A 20,591-nucleotide genomic window follows, 5' to 3' on the forward strand; every position below is an offset into this window, starting at 1 on the left:
AGCTCATCCATACCAGCTGTTCCTGGGTAACAGTATCTCATGAATTGAGAAAAAACAGAGCAGAATATGTGTGTTTTTTACTTTTTTCGACATGGGCATGTATGTGTGTTTTTTTTACTACTCTGTCGAAAAATATAAAAAAACAACATACATACCTATGTCGAAAAATATAAAAAAAACGACATACCTACCCATGTCGAAAAAAGTGAAAAAACAAAAAAAAACAACAAGTGGGACCTACACAGGTGATGTGAGAGTGTTCTGGCAAAGTCTTGGCATTTTTAAGTTTGTTAGCTAGTTTGTTAGCCTACGAGATAGCCTAAGTGTACTAATCCCCTAATGAATATTTTTGACACTTTACCAGAGGTGAATTGATATGTCAGCTTGTCATTCAACATAATCTAATTAATGTACTTATGATGATTTAAAAAAAGCAGAAGCTGTAATTACTCCTAGCAGTGTAGCAGAAACTGCCATCTCAAATACTCGGTCATATGATTGTTTGGAGAAGCTTTTTTCAAATGGAATACATGTATCTGAAATGTTATGCATTTTAAATGCATTGACTTAAAGCTTGATTTGTTATTGATGTCAGTACAGATATTTACACTATCAGGGACATGAAGAGATCTGTAAACCCTTGGTGAAAGAAAACATGTTCTGAAAATACTGAACTAAAGAAACTCATTGATAGCAATTGTAGGTTTGGTTTTACAATCATGTAAGACGTGAGAGTATTAGAATCTTTGTATCTGATACTATATTTTTCTTTTTCTACAACTTTCCTCCATGAAACATGCAAATGTGTCCATTTCTTTAAAAAAAAACAAAAAAACGTAATTCCTGTATCATCCAAGCAGAAAAAGAAAATCACTACTCGAGAATTTATACATTTAAGAGAAAAACATGGATGCTTTCTTCAGCAAGCTTCAACTCCTTCTTTAACAGATAATGTCTCTGTCTCTCTCTCTCTCTCTCTCTCTCTCTCTCTCTCTCTCTCTCTCTGTCTCTGTCTCTCTCTCTCTCTCTCTCTCTCTCTCTCTCTCTTTCTCTCTCTCTTTCTCTCTCTACCCTGCGAGCTCCACAGCTGTACAGGAAATCAGTCATCCACTATCCACTGCTGTCGCCATGGCAACACTGAGGGGGAAATCCATTCTCTCCTTCTCTCTGTCCCCACCCCCTTCTACCATCGCCTCTCTTTTGTCTCATTGAATTAGGTGAAGATCCATTCGGAGCAAGAAATTAGATTTTTTTGTGTTGAAATAATCTTAGCCTTACTTCCATTAACAAGGTTGTGATGTTAGTCTAAACAATTTCTATTTCTATTGTATGTGCACGCTGTCTTGAACTGCAATCCATCTTATCGCTGTATCTATGTGTGTACGTGTGTGTGTGTGTGTGTGTGTGTGTGTGTGTGTGTGTGTGTGATCATTTGAGCTGATTGTTTGAATGTATTAGATGACACTGTGTCTCTAGCAGCAGTGCTGACCTCTCTGTAAATCCCATGGGGCATTGGGGCAGAGCAGCTAGCTAGGCCGGGTGGCTCTGCTCAGCTTGGGCCGGCAGCTGCCTGGAGGAGCCAGATGGTCACAAATCAGAATTAAAATCCAGGCCCCTCCCCCACTGGTTGTGATAACCCCACCTCTTGTGGATACACATAAAAACACTGTTAGTACAGAATCATTTTTAAAACATCATTCATCATCATAGAATTTACCCAAAACCGCCATTGTTGTGTCAAGTTTGTGCAAAAAGAGGTTCTATTTCAAGCTGGAGTGCATTATTACTCTCAGTCTTTTTCACAAAAGATATTTTTCTGCTACAGTTTAGGTAATGAAGAGTTTGTCTGAATCCATGAGAATATCATCTTGACTGAAAAGATGACATTTACTTCATCTCCTCTCTGAACTAAAAATACATTGTTTGTTTTTACAGTAGAAAAGACATTTTTTTGTAAGCCGACAAGTCACCACATTTCCCTATGTCCTCTGCAAGGTGGATTAACGGCACTTAGTAAACCAGCCTATTAACCAAAACAGCTGCACTGACACCACAAGGTTCAGAGTTGATCCCTAGAGCCGATAATAAAACATAGTAATCACATTACAAATGAAGAAATCTCTGGCTTTATCTCTTCGAGTGATAGAAGAAGGGAGGGCTTTTACTATACTTTCACTGCTGCTGCAACAAGACCAGAACGTAATATAGCTAGGTCCCAATCCGGGGCAGCATATATGGCTGAATAGAATAAATTTATCTTAATGCAGGCCAGTGGTTAAACTGGAAATAGTCATATTAATTAGCTGAAGAAGATTAATGGTGAAATTAAAAAATAAGTTGAAATATACTGTAGAGAGAAATAAGAAATAATGATCTAATCTTCTAACGTTTACAGGAAAAATGGTTCGATTTTTTGATCCAGTAGGTGTCGCCCTTGAGCACCAGCACGGTGACACCGCGACACACCTCCAACCTTCCCCCCATTCGAGGTCATACTAAGGAGTTATGAATTAGAATGCACCATCATTAAGCATCATTTAGCACAAGCAGTGGACAAAATTGTCCTTTGCTCGAGCTGCTATTGTGATCTAAACACACTTACGTGACATCCAAATATGCAGTGAGTTGGCTAAGTAAGTCTTCCTTTTTCTTGTGCTTGACTTAAACAGCTTTTATACACAAGGCTATCCCGCCCATCTAAATATGATGTAAACACAGCCTGACAACCACACAGCTGGCGGGACTCACACTTCTCACTCATAATAGACAGTCATGAATCAGAGAGGCATTTACAGAGAATATACACGACTTGATATCTGCACAATGTCGCACACTCTTCCTTTAAAGTTGTAATTTGCCAAAACAACGGCTAAAACAGCTAAATAGAGTCTAATGCTAATGCTAACTGCACAGGTTTAACCTGTAACTATGTTTACTCTTAGTCACATAGGGGCTCCTAAATATTGTTTGGGGGATTATTGTATACAGAGGGGAGGGGGGACAGCGGGTGTGTATTGTAACCAATGTCTTGTGTCCTGCCTGCCTGTATACTGCTACTGGATGCCTTGAATTTCCCTCGGGATCAATAAAGTATCTATCTATCTTTGTAAGAAAAAAAAAGGCGTATTGAGTACCAGTTGAAAACATTGAAATCCTTACAAAAGACAAATAAAAAAAACTACCCATAGGTATCAATTTCCTCAATAATTGAGACACAGCAAAGATCTTGTCATTGTCCACCTTTAAGCTTATCTATGTTTCAGTTTTATTGCGAGAAATGTAAAATAAATGTGGGACATAGTAAGAGGTGTCTATAAAGACAGATTAGATTTAATTTGTTAGGGCTTCTGTGGTATGTCAGGCTAAAAGATTTGAAAAGTGGCTTTGGGGACCCAGGAAGGGTTATCAGAGATCAGAGATCAGAGATGTCTTGGTGACAGAGGCTTCCTGTGTTCGGCTGAACAGGAACCATGACTCAATTATTCTCCATCTTTCTCCTCCTCCTCCTCCTCCTCCTCCTCTCTGTCTGTCTATGCTTGGATGTGTTTCATAGAGAAAAAAACATCTGCATGAATGAAGCTGAGGAAAATGTGAATCACAGAGAAGAAGCTAACGTTCAGTTTGGTTCAGTTCAGTGGGGCGAAGATGAGTAACTGGCTGAGTTTACCTGCAGGCAAAGAACATTGGGTGCATGAATTGGCGTTTTACAAATACAGATTGATTGATACATGGATGGAAGGAGATGCAGGTGTACAGTAAGCACTATGCACAGATGCACACATAGTCCTTATTTGAATATGCATACAGTGAAAGATGTTCATGCCTCATAACTTACATAAAAACGGTAAAAACTAACATACAACCAGCATCATTCGCTAAGGATTTACATCTACGAAATTACAAATCTTGTCTTTAACTGCTGGAGCTTTGCAAAAGGAATTAGTAGGAGAGAGATATAACCTCTGCTTTTTAAATGAGCTGAGAGTTTATCTTGTTAGTGCAGCACAACTTAGCAGCTTTACAATTTGTCAGCATTTCAAAGGAAACTGAAAGAAGGACATCGGCCATACTTACAAATAACGTTTTTTAAAATCTCTTGCTAAGTTCAGACAGCTAAAAAGCAACAGCGGATAACTATACTGTAATGTTAGCTTAGTAAGTTAAGGATGCAAACATAAGCGGTGTCCAAATGTAGCGACTGCAGTAATCAAATGTGTTGTTCTTCCTAGAAATGCGCCTTATTGGGTTCCAGATTTACAAAACTCGTTGCTGCTTTTAGCTGACCAATCATGAAGAAACGAAATGTAAGCTTTTTGTCTTAAAGCCCATCATAAGAGCTGCACAACATAAGCCTAAGTCCTTTCTAACAGGCAAATTAACCTACATATAACTGATATAGTACATATATGACATGAATTTGATTTGATCTTTTACAACCAGAAATATCTTGATTCACGGCTTAGATGAACATGTGAGCTGTTTGTTTATGCTTGTTGCTAGCTGCTGGGATTGTCTCTTTCATCCTTTCTTTTTTTAGTTTGTGTCCTTCTCTGGCAGCATAACTGTAATGGTGAGTGGTCAGAAAATTAAAAGCCTCAATGCTGTATGTGTCATGCAGGATGTTGATGTCTTTGAAGGTTGAATGAGTGTCTTTTGTCATGCAATTCCAGTAAAATGATACAGTACACTGAACTGGTCAGGCTTGTGTTAGTTAAGAGGAGTGGAATTCAGCAGCTAAAATGTATGCTGAGACTTGTATGAATATTGGAGTAAAAATCAAGCTTGTCCAGACTGTCAGCTTTTCTGCTATATTTGTTTACTGTAGCTGTTTAGAAAGACAGTCGTGGCTTTTTCTATGGACCATAGCAAAGCGGAGGGAGTGTGCACAGATATCAGAAAAGAGAAAGACAGAGGGGGGAGGAGGATGAGGAAGAGGAGGAGGAGGAGGAATAGGGTAGTTTCTCGTAGCCTGAGTGTTTGGCTGAAGGGTGGAGACTCAGAGCAGCAGTGAGGAGGGAGGCCGAGAGGATCTCAGCTGGAGAGAGAGAGAGAGAGAGAAAGGCATACAGAGAGAGGAGTGTGTGTTATGAGCGTGGATGCACTCGCCTGCTCTTGCTTAGTGACTGACTGTGTGTGTGTGTTTGTGTGTGACAGAAGAGCGTGGATACTACTCTGCAGGACTGGATGCGTTAACGCTCACAAAGGGAGACTAAACACAGAAAAATAACGGTAGGAATTGTTCAATTGTTTGGGCTGCAGTCCTTATTTTTCTGTTCTGGTAGCATCTGGGTTAATTATATCTAAAGCAGGGTGTGTTCCAGAGGAGGAGGGGAGGATTTTGTCATTTGTACGCTGTCATTTTGCGAACGATCGAGGGGCGAGATTGATGCCACTGGCTGGTTTACATCATGGAATCCCCTCCTCCCAATAAAATCTGTATAAAACCATCTCCCTGTCAGGTGGGCTGCTGATTTTATCCCCCCCCCCCCCCCCCCCCCCCCACCCCTTCATGCATGTGTAAATGTGAGGGGGAATAAGATAATTGACTCCCTTTCCCCTCCTTTTCTTATTTTCCCCTAAGGATTGGGTCGATCTTATGATATGTAGCTACAGGAATTAAGAAAATGCAGAGGGGGGTTTAAAAAAAAGAGGGAGTTGAAGAGGGGAGATGTAGGTAAAGGGGGTGTGATTGATAAAGGTTCCAGAAAACCGAAGAGGAATCCCACAAGTCTTCTGGAAGGTCTTTTTTCCTGTGCTTTCTCCACTCTCTCTATACTGAGAGGGGAAAGCATTCGACCACACACAAGATGTATGTAGTGGTTGTACCAGGCAGATGGTCGGCAGAGGAGGAGGTGGAGGAGGGGTTTTTGTGTTTTTAAGTTGCTCATAGACATACAGTAGCTGACAGCAGCATGCATTCACAGGAAATCCAAGAAAACCAACGCAGGCATGCTGTTCTTCCAACAGTTGGCTCGTCATCACAAAAGCATCATGTACTACTCACGCTTAAATCATCCAGTCATGCGTGCGGGGTTGTGTGTTACATATACAGGCCTGTTACAAATGCTCACTGCAAGTCAGAATTACGCAAGAGATCACATACGGGCAGCTCGTACTGTATCTCCAAAGCATGCTGCTCCAAGGCCAAAGATTGTTCTGCACACATCGATGATGAGACTACGGGAAAAAAAGTATCCAAGGATAAACAAGACACTTAAAAAAACCTTGAGAGTTTTCCAGAACAAAGTGAAAAGAGTGCTACAGATGGAGAGCAGAGAGGGAGTTAGGGAGTAATGAAGGGAGAGAATAAGAAGAATGCAACGCTATCCACGCCTTATTGATCACTTTGACCTCTCCCATTGTTGCCCTAACACAGAAATGCAATTCTTGGCTCATCTTCCTAAAAGCATCATTTTATCATTCTTGTTGAAGTCATCTTTATTTGAACCTGTATGTTTCGTCTTTTAAAAACAGACAAACTTGTGTCTCAGATTTACAAGGCTTCAGCGGTAATGTGACAAGGATGTTGACGCACTGGAGGCATCAACCTTTGTACTCGTTGCACTTGTTTGCTTCTAATGGTGTTGATTTAGTGTCTAAAGCTCATTCAACCGTTTAGCATTAAGTCTATCTGGAAAAAGGGATCCGTAGTTCTTTTCAGGAAAAGGATCAGCAAAGTCTTAAATTTCATCCCAAAAAGGTCTCAAATTCTTTTCAGAAAATCCAAGTCAAGCAAATAGTTTTAGTTGTCCAGGTAAAAAAAAACATGCAACAAGAATATTTTTGTTGTTAGTTTAGTCTTCAGAGTAAACACAAGTTAGTCCCATTTTTCAGGAATCAAGTAAAAGTAGAGTCTTGTTTTTTCATTCTTACAGTTTTCAGGTCAACCCACAGATCTAACTGCTCAGTATCTTGGGATAGGGACTGGGAATCTCAAGGAAAGACTCAAGATAGTCTTGAGTGTGTCATGTCCAGTTTCAAGTCTGATTTTTTTTTTTTTTTTGTGCTATCAAGTTGGACTCCAGTCCAAATCTCCAAAGCTATTTTAAACTTTTATTTAAAGGCAATTCTAAGTCAAGTTGTTTGTCCCATTCAAAGTATGTTTTTCTCTACCAATGTCAAGGCTTTTGATAGAAAAGTCTCAAGTCCTCCTTTTTTTGTGACCAAAGCCTGGATTGAGTTACTGTCTCAAGGCTTTTGACATGTCCTACAAAGTCCAAAGGTCTTTAGGGTTAGGCATGAGACCTTGTTCATGGTTTTTGTTTAGTTAAGTTACAGGTCTACAGTTATTTTCAGTCATCAAAGACCTGATTATTTTTGTTGTTATGACTTTTGACTGACTTTTGAGCTCTTAATCTTATTCCTTACAACTGTCATGTTCCAGGTCCTCATCTTTTTGTAATCCGATCAGACTTCAGGCTTCAGAGTGTTTTTTTAGTCTTTTGAGGTCTGTCCACAAAAGAAATGTAAGACAGTGTCATTAACAGGGATATTGTTAAAGTGAGTAAGCGATCTTGAACAGGTGAGTTTTAAGTCTGGATCTGAAGATGGAGGGACAGTCAATGTCAGGGGGCAGAGAGTTTCAGAGCTGAGGAGCAGAGCGGCTAAAAGCTCTGCTCCCCATGGTGCTAAGGCGGGCAGAGGGCACAATGAGGTGGATGGAGGAGGAGGATCTGAGTGAGCAGGCTGGAGTGGCGACGTAAAAAAGGTCAAACAGACAGGGAGGGGCGAGGTTGTGGATGAAGGAGTACAGGAGGAGGTGCAGTGTTTCCTTTTTCTTTTATTTTTAAATTGTGTCCAACAAAGTCAATTCTTAAGTCACACAGCTAAAGCTTAAGGCTTAGAGGTTCTATTCATTCTGTATTTCTCACAGCATTCAAGTCATCATCTCAAGTCATTTAATGTAACTTAAACATTACTAAGCTGCAACTCTCCAGCTGCAAGTCTCCAATGAGTCAGAATTCTGATGAATTAGCATCAGCTACACATCTACAAATCTAAGTTTCTGGCGGCCTGTATGACATTTATAAGCAGACTCCTGCACAGAGCAGATAGCCTTTTATCACTTTTCAGGATCTGAAAGAGCCCAAGCAGCACACTCAGGCTCTCAGCAAAATGTAAACAAGTCCGGATGTTTGTAATATTGTTAACAGCCCAGAAGTAGGGCCTGTTATTCTTGGCATGCTGATTGATTCCAGAGGAAAAGTATGTTTATGCCTCCTCACTCAAGTCAAATGTAAGAATCCTGCTGAGTCCACAGCTGAGGCAGGGGAGAGAGAGTTTGATGTACACAAAAGCTGTGAAGCCACCAGTGGAAGTTTAACTTCATATTTAGTGAACCAAACTGTCCACTTTCAAAAAAAATCATTTTGGGGGTGGAGAAGAGATTTGTCCTGATGGTGTGGTTCCTTACAAAGCAGCCAGGGGAGATTCACAACTCTTTCATTACCAGCCAATACTCACTGGCTGGTGTACATTATTTATTCTGGCCACATGCAGAAACGTTTCTTTTTTTTAATGCTTCTGAATAAATGAAGCTTTAAAGTTGTGCATAGTTTTCCTCCACTCACATCAACTGCAGTTACAAAACACAGATAAAAAAAAGTTCGGAGGTGTCTTTAAAACATTTGTGGAGAAAAACAACAACATTTGGTCACTGCTTTGATCTTAAAAAGAAGAAACATGCAGAGCCTCGATCGTTCCATTTAATAAATATAATAGGGCACATTTGTGCTCCCCTGGAGCAATAAGCCATCTCCCTGCTGCCTTCTTGACTCCCAGAAGATGCATCATTTCCTGGGCCACTGCCTCCCCCCCCCCCCTTCTGGGACCTAGATAAACCCCCAACACACACATATATACGCACACACCACTATCTCTAAAATGGCAGGATGGGCAGGGCATGCTAAGAATGGCACAGATGTCCAGGGTAATCGAATAATCACGGGTGGCAGTGGTCTGACCGAGACACAGTGGCACGATGAAGGAAAACAAAAAAGTGTGTCAGGTTCAATTTCAATTTAATAGGAGCTGCTTAACTTTTCAAATCAAATAGGAGACACACACAAAATAAAAGGACTAATGATCCAAACCCAATATGTTCTGGCTACATTCATTCTTCACAAACCAGCTTACCAATAATAAATGCCAAATTTAGAGAGATAGCTGGTCACCTCACTCACACTAACAATGAGTCCTGATGAGTGGACTCAAGTGCTGATTTGATTAGCCTGACATCAGGTTCGCTTTCTTCTTGGTTGATATATTTTTTGAGAGTAACTAAGAACATTTAGGTTGAACGTTTTAGAAAAAAATGTTTTGGTCATAAAAAGTTTTCTATGCTTAAAACTGGCCAATAATCATACTGTCTAAAGTTAGCCTTGTTAGAATGTCATGAGTTACAGAAAACCAGAGGTTTCCAACCAAACCACTGAGGTACTATAACCTATCCTGAGTTTCCTGAATGCATCGGTTACAGACCCAAATTTTGGGATCTCCATTTTCTATCGAACTTCAAACCCGTGCCAGGTGGTGCTGTGTAACTAAATCCCACTTTGGACTGCTGCATTTCAATCAAAGGAACTAGAATCTAGTTCTGGAGTTATCGATCGACCCTTAAAAATACAACTCAGAGGGTAGTTTCTTTCAAATGTCCAGGGACAATGTCCTTTTCGGTCAGGACCTGCAGTTCTGATCGTCTCTGATTGGTCAGGCACTCGCAGTGTTTAAGGTCACCTGCCAATGTTTAAAAGACTGCAGCTGCAGGCACACCATATTTTTTTTAATATTGTTTACATTTTCATCGTGCTTTGACACTCAATTCAAGGTTCAAGTTTTGGGCCTCTGCCAGCTCCTCGTCGATCTCTGCAATGGCTTTTTTATATTCTTTATTTTATACACTTTATTAATTTCCTCGGGGGAAATTGTGGTTGTGATTTCTACCAGAATTTTCCAGTGTTGATTGATTGAATCTGTTTGCAATAAAATTCAGCGCAATCAAAACCAACAGAGGCTAAACCTCCTCTATGCCAACCAGCTAACAGTGTCAGACAAACAATGATACTAAAGAGAAGTCCTCTGAACTTTGGTTGAAAAGGGGCTTCATTTACCTTGTCTTTAAGTACAGTACTGACGACCAGAGTTTCTGATCCTCCGAACTTTATTTTTGTTACATAACTTGAAGGAACTTACTAGATAAGACACTTCATAATTAGACTATGTGCTATAAAGGCTGAATGTGCTGTATGTTTTTTGATAAAGCAGGATATTAATTGAAGTTTGCATGGACAAGAAGCCTGAAGTTTTCAAGATGTTGATTCTTACATCCTTGAGGTCAGCTCAAGGTGCGGGGCTTGTCTAACAGAAATAGTGATGTCCTCTGTGTCCTGTCTCTTTATATGTTTGTGTGCATGGGGAGGGATGTCCTTTCTCCTGTTCAAGGGCAGGGCTCCGTGCTCTGTTACATTCAATAGTCAATATCCTCTTGATCGTGTTCATTAATAACTCCTGAGGTCAGTTTCATGTTACCTTCCCTTGACGAGGTTGCTGTAAAAAGCTGCTCTGAAAGATCACAAATCATCATCCTCCTCCTTCTCCCTTTCTTTTTTTTTTTTTTTTTTTCCTATTTCCAGCTTTTATTTGTTTGATTCTTCTGACCCTGAGTAACTTTCTCTCGTCAGTCAACTCTGTAAAACTTTGTGTAGCTGAATGTGTCCTTCACTGCGTCCTCTTTCACGGCGACATCTCGGCCTGCACTTCATTGCCTTCTGACAAACTGAGGATGGTACAGTCACTGCGAGGATTTGATGACTGAACTTTCTGCATGATAGCTAACGCACCACTGCTGCTTGGTATTTTAAGACATTATGACAAAGATGTTCTTTATAACCAAGGTAAAACTTGCAGTAAATAAAATTACCAAGTAAATTATTATGGGAGTAAAGGGGGTTTTCATGATTAAAAAAAGTTGCCTCTTTTTTATCACCCAAGTTTAGTTGTTCAGTTCATCTTTTTAGGAAGATTAGTAGAATAGTATTTCTCTGTAGCTAAGGTTAGACTACCCTTTAAGTCAAGGCTAGTTCAAACACATTTTCCCTCCCATAGAACACAATTTAATATTTGCTAAGACTTACTTGTGTTAGCTGGACTTGTGGCTTGTGAGACTGACAAGCAACCTTAATTCCATAAAAAGATAACACAAAGTTATTTTGAAGGCCGAGGACCACATCATTACCTAACTTTTATATATTTATAGGGTAAATTAAAATCTTATGAGCGACGAGCAAATCCAGTCTTCAGTATCATCAAAGTTTGGGTTAATGTTATTTTCTTTTAATCTGGGGTTTCCTCTAACTATTTACAAAGGCTGCAGAATCTGATGTTTTGGTTTCCATTTGACTTCAAGTAGAAAAGTCAATTAATATCAATGGGCATTGATTGTAACGCAATCCTTAACCCCATCAGCAGTCATGTCACACATTTTTTTTCACCCTGATCAATCTCTATACACACTCTTCATGCAACTGAGTCAATAGTCTGCTCCTAGATGTCGTTTCTTATTCTCCCTTCTCAAGCTGGACAGCAAACACTGTCAACTTATGGAGATATTGGCAAGAAATTCTTTTATTGTGCAACAGCTGAAGCCCCTAACAGTAACAGTTGGACATCACTTTCAGATGCTAGGTGATGTAAGGGCGTGATGCAAATGGCTTCAAAGACTGGACGTTCAAAACTAAAATGGTTTGGCAACCTTGAATTTATTATTGTGAAAATGAACAGTAACAAGAATAATATAATTTTACCCTGGGACATGCAGCTTTATCAGTCTGTTGGCACAACATCATTCAGAAATACAAAGCGAAAACCAAATCAGGAACACATTTTTAAAAAGCCAGACGGAGATGTTATTTTGAACCAACTCATGACGCTAACATTAGCTTAACCAGCTTGCTAATGCATTCTGACCAAACTTTGGTACTCCTGACACTTCTGCTGATCATGTTGAACTGTTGCAGGTTAGGAAGGGGAATGGGCTTACTGGGCCTTAAAACTTAGCCTTGATTATCTGTAAACAGAGGTCCCATTCTGCCTCCTCCCATCCCTGCAGACCCTCACAGGTTAATCACAAGCTCTCCAGGGTCCATTTGGCGGAGCTGGGGACAGATTTATAATTACCACGCTATGATTTCACACTCTGGGCATGACAAGAGGACAGATCATTCTCCGCCTGGTCGCCTTCATTTTTCTATCTGTGTAAAAAAGCAGATTGGAGAGAAGAAAAAAAAAAGGTGTGCTCTCAGGAAAGAAAGAAAGACGAAACGAGCTGAGATTCAGCATGTGTGGGAGTGCGTCAGAGATCATCACTCTCGACAGGCCAGGAATTATATTTTCCTCACCAGGATGTTTCCTGCAGCGCTTAATCACCCTTTAAGTTAGCGACACTCAGAGTGGAGCAGCAGCAATAATCACATCTGTGGAGCGCCTCGTCATGAACACAGACCCCCTGAACAACCCAGAGGAAGGGGTTCAAAACAGCTCCAAATGGCAGGGGAAGGATGGCAGAGGGGGTCAGATTGATTCGATGGTGTTAGCAGCAGGACAGAGCATGCTGGGGGTGTTAAAGTCCCATCACTGAACACCTGTCTGCCATGGAGGGAGGGACGAGAAGCAGAAGGCTTGAACGCAGGACAGAAATAGATCACCAGCCACATCTCATAATGCACTTTCTTGTCTTTTTGTTTAAGATGCTTTGTGGGCATAAAAGTAGAGAACTATATTACAGAAACATTAAGTTAAAAAAAAAAAAAAAAAGCTTGCACACTCAGTTTTAACACTCTCTCCTGGCCTGATCTCACTGCTGCTCTGCAACATAAATATGATGACACACACCTCTCCCTGCAGGGAAAATCTAACTCAGCAATGTTTTTTTTTTCATTTAAAAGAACAGCTGGCTTTCTGTAGCAGTGAAAAGAAAACTGATGAATGAGTGGAGTAAAAACAGACAGTTAAGGATGTCACAATGAAGTCAGGCCCTGGAGTTTAATATATGGATAACATTAAGGTGGGGAACTACATTTCATGTCCAAGCAGGGCAAACGATGATTGTGTAGTTTTCCTGAAAACTCCCAGATGAAAATGTGAGTCTGATGAGTGACAAGGCGGATGTGTCTGTGCAAATACTGCTCAAAGCAAATAAAACTCAACAATGTCACATGTTCAGCGAACGGGGTAATGTCAATATTTGTGAGTAGTTGTAACTGTGTGTTGAACATATTTGAACTCTTTAAGACACTGACACACAAACGATGTCTGTATGGGATGCAGGAATGTGTGAGTTGGCAACAAAGCGCGAAGGAAGAGAAAGTGCTGCATTGATTAGATTTTTTTAATTGCATACTTTTACATTTGAAGAAGGATTAATAATATATTTTTTTAGTTTATCTGAAAAAAGTGTTGTCACATTTTCAGCTTGACATTGAATGCTGGTTTCAAGCTGTAAGCTACGACTGCTGCTTATTATTTGCCTTTTTGTCTTGAGGGCTTCCTATTAAAATCATATATTTTTTAAATTATGTTGGTAGAGTTTCTTACCTAGTGATTTGTTTACATTAAGCATACACTTACTTTTATAAATCTTTATTAAATAAAGAGAAAAGGGTAAATAAATGAGTATCGGCACTAAAATGTATCTTAATTTCCCAGTCTTGGATTTTTTTAAAGATTTTTTTGGCCATTTTTGTCTTAATTAGATGGGACAGCTGAGGAGAGTCAGGAAACGTTGCACTGGGGAGAGGGGGGGATGATATACAGCAAAGAGCTGAGGTCGAACCAATGGCCGCTGCAATGAGGACTGTAGTCTCTGCACATAGGAGGGGCCCGACATAACCGCTTGTATACCAGCCCCGAGTCTTGATTTTTTTAATTAATACAAAGAGATTCTTTATTTTTACCATGACTATCCACAAGAAAATCCTGCTAGAAACTAAGGCACTCGAGCAGATGGTTTAAGAATCACTGCTCTGATAAAAATGATTAAACAGTTTGCATAACACCCTGTAACAGCAGGATTACAGACTCCAGAAAATGCAGAGAGGTGACGATACAGTAGTGTGACCTCATGCTCTTTTACTGTTCCTTTTTTTTTAGCTGAAGCAGTTTACTTGCTGCTGGAGTACTGTGCCATAGGGATTTCTTTCCTTGCTGGAGAGCTGTTTTTTTATTATTATTTTTTTTTACTGTAATGCTGCTTTACTGTTGCACGCCACCATGATTTATGAAGGGTGGAATTCCCTTCCTCTGCAGATATGCTCATGCAGAGAAATTGACCCATTTGTCAGAAGCAGCAGAAAACTGATCTGCAGAGTCACAGATGTGTGAAGAATTAATCTGTTGGAACAGAGAAATAAATAAAGAGGAGAACACAGACAGAAAGAGTAGAGTCACAACAGGAGAAGCAAATTCTGTTTGTCAGTCTTCATGTCTGATTAGTTTGAAGATAAACCTGAGATCTTAGCTTATCTTCATTTTCACCGACCTACGTGAGTGTTTTAGTACGTCTTTTTCTGTGTTCATTTGGATCAAGAAAAGCTAGCTGCTTCTCTATTTCCATTTCCATTGCAAGGCTAAGCTTAATGTCAGCTAAGCAATAACTAGCTTAGTAGCTTCATGGTCAGCACGCAAAAATATATTGTATCAATGTTAGCATCACCCAGCAAAATAAAATATACTGTATACACATTTCCCATAACCCAAAACATTTTTGGCGCAGTTCATTTTGTACCTAGCTGTACCTATAGGTCAGCTGACTCCTGCTGTTTTCAGTTTTTAACATAAGCTAAGCTAAGGATTTACTGCCTGAAGCTCAACATGAAATACAAACATAAGAGTTGTATCGATAAAAGCAAATAAGATCATTCTGCAAAATCTTTTACTTTAAAACGATAATCTAATTTATCCTATTTTCTGTTTCATTTGCATCTGTGGTTTGTTGTGATGTTTCTCCATTAGTGTTTTTTTCCAAACCCCCTCAGCTATGTTTGAAAGAGCCAGCTGTGACACTTTGACACGCAGTGATCAGACGACACCACACACACACACACACACACACACACACACACACACACACACACACACTTGACAGTTTTTTTTCTTAAATGCCGAAATGGAAACATGCAAAGCTTCTGTCTTCAACCTCTTTTTCCTTTATTAACAGAGTTTGGAGGACGTGTGCTGCTGACTGAACTGTGAGCAGACAGCAGGACCAAGTGCGGAGGAGCAAGTAGACACGGTGAGTTACGATAAGGGAGAGAGGCACTGTTTCATAATATTACACCATAAGGGGTCATAGCGGTAACAAAACTCAATCTGTTTGGAAATTGGTGACGTACCGTTTTTTGGGGAAGCTTCTGCAGAGTTTGAAAGCAAACATATATAATGTCTGTGTCCATCAAAGTGCATTATCTAGCAGTGCCTGTTGGGATGTCACAGTTATCAGCATGGTGACACCTTGTGTGACATCTCAGGATGGTATTTTAGGCAGCTGACAGATAGGAAGGAAGGAAACTAAAGACATTTCATGATATACAGATGAACAGAGTTCATAGTAAAAGCAGTGGAATCATATCCAAACAGACAGAGACAAAAAAGACAGAAAACAAAATACTTGATCTGTTCTCATTAAAACCTTTTTTGTTGCCTTCAAAGTACCAGCTTTTGAACATGCAACGGTCTCAACTACATGGCGCCATCTTCTCACCCCTCCCATGCAGATATGAAAATGTCAGGCTGGCATTTTCACATGCTCCATTAACAATAAGATGTGTCAAGCTTATGTCATCTTTAGAGCAGACAATTGTGTGTTTCTTCTCTCTATGTGAACACAAAAAAAGGGGTTGGGTCATTTTGAAAAAAAATCTTCCCCTTTATTTATGTATTTATTTATTTTTGCTAACATGCTAAGTTGAGAGGAAAACCAGAGGAACCTTATAGGTAAATGTGTTTAGCACTTAAAATCTAATGAGAAATCTAAACGATGTTAGTTTAGGTCTCTCAGTTTGCACCTATTCAAATATGTTTTAAATTGTGATTCCATTGAACTACAAGCAGCACTGATACAAAGGAAAGTATTGTCAGTATAGCGTCGTATAGCAGACTCTGTAGCTACGTTCTTTCGTTACTTTTTATCATGTCTTACCTCTGGAGACGCATCACCCACACCCCCCCAATCTGACAGGGATAGTCTCCAGTCTGAAGAATTAGTTGAAGATACCAGAAATGTAGGCCTTTTTTATATAAATGAGGGTGGGTGCTGGGTCCTGAGGCTATATCAGAGACATTTAAAGCATCTAATCCTGTCAGTTTAGCTCAAACCAGGCTATTGTGTCAGGATGTCTAATTATTTTCAGTTAAGAAAACGCCTCCCTCTTCTCATCAGACTCCAAACTTTCAATGTTATCACTGGTGATATTATGGCCTGTTTCGGTGTCTCCTGAGTTTTGAAATAGTATCATGGCCTCAGTACAAAGACACATCAAAACTTGTACTTGTCAATCACACCTTTGCGATCAAGGGCACTTCGGCAGTGCTCTGGAACCTCTCCAGCTACCAGACCAACTTTTATATTATGGTCCGCATCGATATTGAACCGGTGACGCTCCAGTTCCCGACTCAAGTCCCTACATGCTGAGCTACCGCCACCCCAGACGTTAGTATTTCACCTGACAAAGTGCTGAACTCAGGAGTCCCGTGAGAAGATGGAATCCAAAAATCCCTCCAGCTGAGTGGAACAGATTCTTTATGACTTCTTTATTTTTCTAAATCTGTATTTCTACAAAAAGGAAAACTGAAAATTGGTATTAGTATATAATAAGTATCAGCTCTGTCTGTCAGGGAGATTATGTTTTCTTAAGGAAGAGCTGGCTCAGAATTAAACTTGGGCTTTGCTGAATGTCTGCACTCTTGAATAACATACAAGTTATTTTTTCCATGATACTTTGGCCTGTCATCTCCTTCGCTATTAAAACGGTGTCTCTAGACCTCACAGGTACAAAGAAAAATAATCCTACATTTAGCTTTAATTACTGACGCTAATACCAACACATTTATTTTTTGACGCCCACCTGAGTTGCATTTGTACAACCATGACCCTAAAAGGTGAACTCCACAGACTGAGAACATCCAGTATCCCTCAGCTCCGCCAACTATTGAACATACTGTTTATATGACACGGTTAATACTTAGCACTCTGCTGCAGGTTAGGCTCACACATCCTCTTCAGATTGTCACTTGATTTGACAATATAAGTGGAGATTTTCCAGCGCTGTTCAGAGGAAATGTTTCAGACTTGAAAATAAGAGGACATGGTAAACACTCAGCTCGCCTGTCGTCAGGATGACTGAAAATTAGGATGAGAAAGTATTTCCAGGATGCCGACCGTCACCGACTGGCTTCCAAAGCCCCCACCAGTAACAGATGAGTGAAGTCAATCAGGCCCATTAATCTTTACAGACTTTGATTCTGACCTCCTGTCAGTCAATAAACTCTAACATACCCAAATCAGTGGACAAAAACGTTCTTGTCACCTGATTTTGTTGTCCTCAGTCATTTTTTCTCAGTAATATATGCCACAAAAGTTTCTGTAAGTCATATAGTCAAATCTAATTATGTATTATAATAAATGCAGGGTTTTTAATATTCCCTCTCTCTCTCTCTCTCTCTCTTTCTATATATATATATATATATATATATATATATATATATATACATATATAAATACCTATTACCTAATCTAATCTACCTATTATACCTAATCTAATTTAATGACTATACTTGTTTCATGGACCTGTATTCTCTGTGTTTACGAAAACAATAAATGCTTCTTTCTAAGTACTGTACCCCATCCTGCCATCTAGTGGTGTTTTTTTATGAACAAAGACAAGGCATTGTGTGCCTCATAGCTTTTGTAAACATTAACACCTGTACATTGTCTTGGAGGATCAGTATAGTTTCACACATAATGTTTAATGTTTTCTACCTCTAATTACAGAAGGAAATATGAACGTTGTTGAATCTTGAGAGTGAAGAATTCTTGTCAAAAAAATTGTAAACAACTAAACGCAAAGATTGAAAAGCATGCCCGTTCACATCCATGTTTTGATAAAACTGGAGATCTTGTTTGCATAACCTCCATCAAACCCAAATCAATCTGATTACAGTGTGAAACTTCCAAACTGTGGAAGTCATGAACCTGCATCGCTTTTTAATAATGATTAGGTCAGTGTGACAGCGGAAGTTCTCCCATCAGTTTAGCAGTGTGCAGGTGCACCACTGTGGGCCATCAATATTCATGCTCAGCTTCAGCACCTCGCTGAGATCAGTCTTAACCCCACACTGAGTCACACAGCAGCGCAAACAGGCGGATGAAGGAGGGGAGGCACAGGGAAGATTGATCACACAGCAAGGATGACGCTGTTTCAGGGCTCCCACAGCTTGATCCGTTTAATCAAAGAGGTTATCAAGACAGACGAGCATCTGAGGACACGGAACTTCAACTTTAACGAAAAACACTGAATGAGAGGCAGCCTTTGTCACCACAGATCAAATGACACATTTACAGGTTTTAAATCCATCACATGATGCAGAGCATTAACGCTGCACCCTTGGGTGACACAGGGACCAAAATGTAAAAATAAGAACAAGTATAGGCTTTCAGAAAATCACCATTACAAGATATAAATGAGTCTTTTCTTTCATGATAGCAATGTTAGTTATGCTTTTTATCTATTTTAAATATAAATCTGGACAAAGCACTGCCCCCTCACCCTCCTCCCACCTGTCCTGCCTCCCCCTCACTGTCATGAGCTGCCTAGCAACTGACACGATAAATAATAAGCCTGTACATGTATGTGTGTGTATTCTCAGGAATGTGAACGGGCTGTCTGAGCACTTCACTGTGCAGGCCTTCTTTATTATAGTACTCCTAGTCTTAATCAGTGGCACGCTGTTTGAACGACAATGTCTGAGGCGTTGAAATGACTTTCTCCTCCACGCAGCCAAAGCACACGAGACGCGACTGACAGCGCCGATGGCGAGCAATAACACAGCCAGCATCGCTCAAGCCAGGAAGCTGGTGGAGCAGCTGAAAATGGAGGCCAACATCGACAGGATAAAGGTGTGCAGTAGTTAAAGCTTCAGGATAGAGGTGGTGGTGGAGGTTAAAGGTTGTAAATCTGTTTCTGGGTGGGTTGTGTGTATAATGAAAAAAACAAATCTAAATTCTAGGCTTTTATTTAAGCTTGAATATTGCAGACATTTTGAACCTGTTTAATGGTTTTTTTCTTTGAATGCTTTATGAACACAACACCATAGTCTTTACTTTTCACCCTCTGTTTGCCTGTATATATGTGACAGTAGAGCGTTCGGCCTGAGATTTAGAGAAGAAAAACACTGCTAAAGTATTGATTTTATACAAATGTGTATCTGTTTCATTCCAGGTGTCCAAAGCAGCGGCAGACTTAATGTCGTACTGCGAAGCCCACGCCAAAGAAGACCCTCTGTTATCGCCCGTGCCCGCGTCAGAGAACCCTTTCAGGGAGAAGAAGTTCTTCTGTGCCATCCTGTAAACACAACAACATGGCCCTTCAGCAGTTTGCTCAGTGTGGGACTTTGAACGTGGATGTTCAAAAATACGTAGAAAACTTCTAGTAGGGGGGGGCATGTCGATTATTGCCCTCCTTTTTTTTTGAACGGCACCTAAAACCCACAGAGTTTACATGTAACCATTGAAAAGGGTTTGGATTGTTTTTTGACGGGTGTTGCAGCATGTTGAAGGGGGTCTGTGCTTTTAGATGACACAAAAAGGATGATGGTGGTGGTGATGAGGAGGAGTATGACAACTGACGGACAGCTTACCAAGTCTTCAGGTTGTGATGTGTACAAAGGAAAAAAAAAAAAAAAAAAAAAAAAAGCTAAAATGAGAAGAAAAAATATTTTGTGGTTCTTCTGGGACTTCCAAATGTTATGTTGATAAATGGCTTGTGGGTGTGTCGAGCATTGTCGGACAGCAAACGAAAATATACCTACCGCTAGACGCCACCTGTTTATTGGAAAGTTTCTATGAGTTCTTTATTTTATTCAGTTTGTTTCAACTTTACCTATCATCTAAATAACTTTCTATAACTGTACGTGATACGAGCTCTTACACAAACAGGTTGGTGAACGCTTTTTTAATGGGATGTTTGAAACAGTCTACTCTGTGATTCTCTTTACAATTACCTGTGTGAAAATAATTCTCTGTGTATCAACATCTATCTGGCAAATGTGATGCTGTTTGTCCCCTTCAGATACAAACCCTCTTTCTACTATTTGTATAAAATGAATAGCAAGTAAACTGTGCTGTGCTGTGAGTTCTGAATGTTTGTGTTTGTATCATTACCTATTAATGCATGACATGGACAGTCAGTCTACTTCTTTATTTTCCTTTCATGTGGACTTTGTATGAAACCGGGGCAGCCTTCAGCTGGAAGTTCCAAAATGAATTAAAACTCGAATGATTCAACAAGGATATCTCTCAGATATAAATCACTCCTAATCTC

General features: G+C 39.9%; 1 protein-coding gene across 1 annotated transcript; it reads left to right on the forward strand.

The window, feature by feature from the left end:
• The first annotated feature begins 5,019 nt into the window (after window positions 1-5,019).
• LOC306841053 (guanine nucleotide-binding protein G(I)/G(S)/G(O) subunit gamma-2) lies at window positions 5,020-20,402 on the forward strand. The gene is made up of 4 exons (XM_079370690.1): window positions 5,020-5,229; window positions 15,212-15,286; window positions 19,050-19,168; window positions 19,491-20,402. Exons 3-4 carry the CDS (start codon window positions 19,082-19,084, stop codon window positions 19,617-19,619), a joined length of 216 nt encoding a protein of 71 aa, XP_079226816.1. The 5' UTR covers window positions 5,020-5,229; window positions 15,212-15,286; window positions 19,050-19,081; the 3' UTR covers window positions 19,620-20,402.
• The last annotated feature ends 189 nt before the right edge of the window (window positions 20,403-20,591 follow it).

The sequence above is a fragment of the Symphodus melops genome (genome assembly GCF_947650265.1).
Source record: "Symphodus melops genome assembly, chromosome: 19".
Classification (NCBI taxonomy): Eukaryota; Metazoa; Chordata; class Actinopteri; order Labriformes; family Labridae; genus Symphodus; species Symphodus melops.

Bases quoted from the DNA above. Each gene is read 5' to 3' on its own strand.
- LOC306841053 (XM_079370690.1), top strand. From the start codon at position 19,082: ATGGCGAGCAATAACACAGCCAGCATCGCTCAAGCCAGGAAGCTGGTG. The intron at 19,169-19,490 runs GTGTGCAGTAGT...GTTTCATTCCAG, and splicing joins CCAACATCGACAGGATAAAG to GTGTCCAAAGCAGCGGCAGA.